The 6,785-nt window shown below is 41.0% G+C and overlaps 1 protein-coding gene across 8 annotated transcripts in view; it reads left to right on the forward strand.

The window, feature by feature from the left end:
* ATF1 (activating transcription factor 1) overlaps window positions 1-6,785 on the forward strand; it is a 35,040-nt gene that overhangs the window by 21,412 nt on the left and 6,843 nt on the right. For all 8 annotated transcript variants that reach the window (XM_012805534.2, XM_023513714.1, XM_023513716.1 and 5 more), the window contains 3 exons: window positions 3,034-3,164; window positions 4,825-5,007; window positions 5,095-5,254. In XM_012805534.2, the coding sequence (XP_012660988.1) occupies window positions 3,034-3,164; window positions 4,825-5,007; window positions 5,095-5,254 (474 nt within the window). The remainder of the gene's footprint in view (window positions 1-3,033; window positions 3,165-4,824; window positions 5,008-5,094; window positions 5,255-6,785) is intronic.

A 6,785-nucleotide genomic window follows, 5' to 3' on the forward strand; every position in this document is an offset into this window, starting at 1 on the left:
CGGAGACTCGCTTGAGCCCAAGAGTTAGAGGTTGCTGTGAGCTGTGATGCCACAGCACTCTACCCAGGGGGACAGCTTGAGGCTCTGTCTCAAAAAGAAAAAGAAAAAAGAAAATGTGATTTGGGTCACCACCAATCTGATAAATTTTGTGAGACTAGGGCAGGGAGGAGTATTAAGGTAGCAGAAAAGCTTCGTATTGGTTGACTGAGGAAATCAAAAGGTGTAATCCATAGGTAATCCGTATAATCAAAGTTAGATTGGATGATGTAAAAGAGGTTGGCCTGTTCTGGGAATTGGAAGCTTAAGGTTTGGGGAAGAAGAAGAGGAAGTTTAGCAAGAACAGGAAAACGGTAGTCAGATTACTTTAGAGCAGTGGTTCTCAACCTTCTTAATGCCCCAGTGTATTTTCATTATTACAAAGGGGTCGCAACCCACAGGTTGAGAACCCCTGATTTAGAGCCTTGCTATCATGTTAAGGTATTTGGATTCAGTTGAATGAACACATAAGAACAGAGAAAATTTTGTCTGTAGAATTTTGGGAGTAAAAAAAATTACTAGCTTAAACTCACACAATCAAAAAGTACAAAAACCTGAAAGAAATAGTTCATTATTAGCAAGTAGCAGCAGATGCAATAAACACCACTAAATCTCTAAAGAATCTTTGATAATGAAGTTATTAGAGACTGTTAAAATTAAAATATGGGTAGAAAGTGTAATGAAAAGTTTATGAAAGAGAAGGAGTCAAATCCTAATATTAGGATAAGAGACTGGGGAGGATTTAAAAAATAAGTGAAACTTGTAGAAATGAAAAATATAGATGCTAAGGTCTATCAAGGAATTTTAAATAAGATATATACAGTTACATCTATTTAAAGTAGAATTGAGGAACTTGAAGGAAGCTTTAGGTAATTCTAGATCACCTAGAATAGAGCCTAGGAAGATAAAGAGAAATTAAGAGAGAATGAGAAGGTCCAGTATGGAACATACATCTAAAAATACTTCCAAAAGGAGAGAATAGGAGGGATACGCTATTTCTAGTCTTTCTGGGAGGAAAAATGCAATGACTAAGATTCCCAGGACATATATTTCTCACCTTTAGAAAGCAAGGTCCCAAAGATAATATAAACCTATATCTAGATGTATTTTATGAAGTAAAATCAAAGAATACCAAAGATAATCATAAGATAATCAAAAAGTTTCCAAAATGAAAAAAATCAATACATAGAAAGTAATATCCATTAATCTGACAACAAAATTTTGAACAACAGTTTTAGAAGATAACGGAATAAATTGTTTTTTTTTTTTTAAAGATAAAAAAGGTGGGTGTTTTTAGAGGATTTTTTTTTTAATCATCCTTAGTAAAGTGCTGTAGTGTCACAGCTCACAGCAGCCTTCAGCTCTTGGGCTTAGCGGATTCTCTTGCCTCCGCCTCCTCAGTAGCTGGGACTACAGGCACCCACCAAAATGCCCGGCTATTTTTTTGCAGTTTGGTCAGGGCTGGGTTCGAACCCACCACCCTCGGTATATAGGGCCAGTGCCTTACCCACTGAGCCACAGGCACCACCCAGTTTTTCTATTTTTAATAGAGATGGGGTATCGCTTTTGTTCAGGCTGGTCTCAAATTCATGAGCTCAAGATGTCCACCCACCTTGGCCTCCCAAAGTGCTAGGATTACAGGTGTGAGCCACTGTGCCCAGCCTAAACAATTTTATTTATCACTGATACTCTATGTATTTTTATAGTATTTCTAGTCTTGCTTCTTCCTGAGAACTATGGGCTTCTCCCATGGTGTAGATGAAGGTTAAAAAAACAACTCTGATCTTTCTTTCTTTTTTTTTTCCGAGACAGATTCTCGCTCTGTGCTCCAGTAGAGTATCATGGTGTCATAGTTCACAGCAACCTCAAACTTTTGGGCTTAAATGATCTTCTTGCCTCAGCTTCCCAAGTGCCTGCCGCAATGCCAGGCTAGTTTTTTCTATTTTTCATAGAGACAGGGTCTTGCTTTTTGTTCAGGCTGGTCTCGAACTCCTGAGCTCAGGCAATCCACCCACATTGGCCTCCCAGAGTGCTAGGCAGATCTGATATTTTTTTTTTTTTTTTTTTGGAGACAGAGTTTCACTTTGTGGCCCTCAATAGAGTGTTGTGACATCACAGCTCACAGCAACCTCCAACTCTTAGGCTTAAGCAATTCTCTTGCCTCAGCCTCCCAAGTAGGTAGGACAAAGGCGCCTGCCACTACACCCAGCTATTTTTTTTGTTGTTGTTGTTGCAGTTGTCATTGTTGTTTAACAGGCCCAGGCCGGGCTCAAACCCACCAACCTCGGTGCATGTGGCCAACACCCTACTCACTGAGCTATGTATGGGTGCCAAGCCAAATCTGATCTTTTTAAATGAAGGTCACTGACACTATTTAGAAAATAAATGTACTGGCAGAGCCTGTGGCTCAGTGGGTAGGGCGCCGGCCCCATATACCAAGGATGGCGGGTTCAAACCCAGCCCTGGCCAAACTGCAACAAAAAATAGCCGAGTGTTGTAGTGGGCGCCTGTAGTCCCAGCTACTCGAGAGGCTGGGGCAAGATAATCTCCTAAGCCCAGGAGTTGGAGGTTGCTGTGAGCTGTGACGCTACAGCACTCTACTAAGGGCAATAAAGTGAGACCCTGTCTCTGAAAAAAAAAAAAAAAAAAGAAATGTACCTTGTTAATTAATGAAGTGCCTCACAATGGAGCCATCTATCTTACAGGAGAAAGAGACATTTTGTACCTTTGTAAATGCCTTGTACATGGAAAGGCTCTCCATCTGAGTATTTTTTCAGTGTATTACTTTCTGTTTTCAGGTAGTTATAAACTAAAATGTAACTAGCCTGGAGCACATCACTATATTAATATGTGCTAAATGAAAGGATTCTTCCACATAGTAGTTTAGATGTCTAGTAGATTATGGTAATTTTAACTTGAGTAGAAAAAGGTTTAGCAATTTGTTTTTGTAAAGTCATTCATATTACCAACTTTAATAAAGTTCTTTTTATTTTACAGAAAAATTTTTAAAGACCTATCTTCTGAAGACACAAGGAGCAGAAAAGGAGACGGAGAAAACTCTGGAGTTTCTGCTGTCACTTCTATGTCCGTTCCGACTCCCATCTATCAGACTAGCAGTGGACAGTACAGTATGTATAAGAATCAATTTCCACATGACAGACACAAACAGTGACTTTTCCATGGAAAGCAGTGTTATATAGAAAGACTGTCATACTTTAACAGTGGTAGAACTTTTTGAGCTAGGACTAATACAGAGTACTTTCTCACCATTATCTCATTTACTTTTTATAACAACTTTGTGAGACAGGCAAGTATCAATTTATGAGGGAACTAAGGTTTAGGCAGGAGTGTCCAGCCTTTTTTCTGCCACGCATTAGAAGAGGAAGAAGAGTTGTCTTGGGCACATTAAATAGGCAAACACTAAAGAAAGCTCATTAGCAGAAAGAAAGGTCCGCGTGTACTGTTTGTGATATTCTACACCAGAGATAAGCAAAAAGTCCTCACAAAATCAGCATTTGGCATGTTAGACACCTCTGGTTTAAAGAATTAGAGAATTGGGTGGCATCTGTGGCTCAAAGGAGTAGGGCGCTGGCCCCATATGCCATAGGTGCCAGGTTCAAACCTAGCCCCGGCCAAAAAAAGAATTAGAGCATGTTCCTAAAGCCACACAGCTTATGAGTGAAGGAGCCAAGATTCAAAATTAGTTTTGTCTTAATCTAAAGACATAATTTTACCCCAAACTACACTGTCTCCTACAGAATTCTCTCTTGGACACTAGCCAGTTATATCCATGACTTTATTTGTAGAAGAAAATAGTATTAGGATTACTTATATAATGAAAAATTAAACATGAACATTGAGTTTTCAGTTTGAGGTTAAGGAAGTTTGAATCAGAAAGATTCAGATTGTTTTGCAATGTGATTTACAGCATGCCTGCTATACATGATCAGGGACTGATCCAACTTTACTAAACTATTAAATCTCTATATCTGAGGGCAGTGCCTGTGGCTCAGTGAGTAGGGCCCCAGCCCCACATACCGACGGTGACGGGTCCAAACCTGGCCCCAGCCAAACTGCAACAACTGAAAAATAGCTGGGCGTTGTGGCCGACGTCTGTAGTCGCAGCTACTCGGGAGGCTGAGGCTAGAGAATCGCCTAAGCCCAGGAGTTGGGGGTTGCTGTGAGCTGTGATGCTACAGCACTATACCAAGGGCAATAAAGTGAGACTCTGTCTTTAAAAAAAAAAAAAAGTACATAATTATAATTTGAAAAGAGAACAGAAATGAAGCATTGGATTCTAAAGAGGATTATTGTGTGGATGTTGCATAATGCTAAAATGTTTTCTGTTTGGTCATACCCTATAGGCATTTTGTTTAAGGGCTCAGTAGAACTCATTAACCCAAGTATAATTCAGTGAAAAATATTTGTGAGGATTGAAGTAATGTGAGCTATTTAGTGGCTTTCTGATGACTATATTGGTGATTTTCACTAGGAAGTGAATGAATAGGTTACATTTCTTAGATTTCCTTTAACTAAATAACATGTAATACATTTAGCAGTAGTGCCACTAGAAAGTAGAGGTAGAAAACAAAATATGAAGAGCTTACATAAAGAAATGCCATTTTATTTCCTTTACGTATAATTCACCCAAAGTAGTCAACATTTATCAAGTAGAACTACATTCAGACCTGTTTTCGTAAATCATTGTTAGGCTTTTTTTTTTGACACCTCTTTGAATTTAGTGTATTGAGTAGCCTTACAATAGTTATTTTCTCTCTTTAATTGAAGTTGCCATTGCCCCAAATGGAGCCTTACAGTTGGCCAATCCAGGCACAGATGGAGTACAGGGGCTTCAGACATTAACCATGACAAATTCTGGCAATACCCAGCAAGGCACAACTATTCTCCAGTATGCACAGACATCTGATGGACAGCAAATACTTGTGCCCAGCAATCAAGTGGTAGTACAGAGTAAGTATGCTTAACTGTCTATACAGAATGTCCCAGAGTCCTTTCAAAAACACTTCCTAGCTAACTCACTCTTTTTTGACCATCCAGCTGCATCAGGAGACATGCAGACATACCAGATTCGTACCACACCTTCAGCCACTTCTCTGCCACAAACTGTGGTAATGACATCTCCTGTGACTCTTACATCTCAGACAACTAAGACAGATGACCCCCAATTGAAAAGAGAAATAAGGTTAATGAAAAACAGGTAGGTGGTAAAATCATACTGCCAAAATAGGTAATGTTTTTACAAATCTGCAAAACATTATTTTACAATAATGTTTTTACAAATATAACCAAATGTTAACTGGAATTGTATGCAGTCGTGTACTACATAATAACGTTTCAATCAGTGATGGCTGCAGTGGTCCTGTGCGATGTAATGGAGCTGAAAACTCCCTCTGTAATGTGTAGGGCAGCACATTACTCACGTGTGTGGCCATGCTGGTGCAGACAAACCTGCTGTGCTGCCAGCAACATGGACTAGAACGTGCAGTTATGGACAGTGCATGATACTTGATAATAAATATGTTAGATATGTATTTTTTACCTTTTTTTTGAGATAGGGTCTTGCTCTATTGCCCTGGCTCAAGAGCAGCGGTGTCAACATGGCTTGCTGCAACCTCTAACTCAAGCACTAAAGTTATTTCCCTGCCTCAGTCTCCCTAGTAGCTGGAATAGTGTACTACTATAGGCATGCCCCACCATGCAAGCTAATTTTTCTGCTTTTTGAAAAGATGTGGGCTTGGCACCTGTGACTCAAGTGGCTAAGGCGCCAGCCACATACACCTAAGGTGACAGGTTCCAATCCAGCCCAGGCATGCCAAACAACAACGATGGCTGCAACCAAAAAATAGCCAGGCGTTGTGGTGGGCGCCTGTATTCCCAGCTACTTGGGAGGTTGAGGCAGGAGACTGACTTGAGCCCAGGAGTTGGAGGTTGCTGTGAGCTGTGATGCCACAGCACTCTACCCAGGGGGACAGCTTGAGGCTCTGTTTCAAAAAAAAAAGAAAAGAAAAGATGTAGGGGAGGGCCTCACAGTTTTTCGTAGGCTAGTCTTTTTTTGTTTTTTGTTTTTTTTCTGAGACAGAAACTTAAGCTGTCACCCTGGGTAGAGTACTGTTGTGTCATAGCTCACAGCAACCTCCAACTCAGGCTGAAACAATCCTTTTGCCTCAGTTTTTTTCTATTTTTAGTAGAGACAGGGTCTTGTTTTTGCTCAGGCTGGTCTCAAACTCCTGAGCTCAAGCACTGTACCCACCTTGGCCTCCCAGAGTGCTAGGATTACAGATGTGAGTCATCACACCTGGCTAAGAATGAGACTTCTGACAATATGACCTCAGCTACGTGATATTTTTAAAAGTTTGATGAAGTATTAAAAACTACCCTTTGAGAGCAGCACCTGTGCTTCAGTGTGTAGGGAGCTGGCCCCATATACCAAGGGTGATGGGTTCGAAGCTGGCTCTGGCCACTAAAACAGGAGTGGCAACTGCAACAAAAATAGCTGGGTGTTGTGGTGGGCACCTGTAGTCCCAGCAACTTGGGAGGCTGAGGCAAGAGAATTGCCCTAGCTCAAGAGCTGGAGGTTGCTGTGAGCTGTGACAGCACAGCACTCTACCAAGGGTGACAAAGTGGGACTCTGTCTTAAAAAACAAACACACAGGCTCGGCGCCTGTGGCTCAAGCGGCTAAGGCACCAGCCACATACACCTAAGGTGGCGGGTTCGAATCCCCAGCCCG

Source organism: Otolemur garnettii, unplaced genomic scaffold, assembly GCF_000181295.1.
Source record: "Otolemur garnettii isolate 467f Iridium unplaced genomic scaffold, OtoGar3 scaffold00043, whole genome shotgun sequence".
NCBI lineage: Eukaryota > Metazoa > Chordata > Mammalia > Primates > Galagidae > Otolemur > Otolemur garnettii.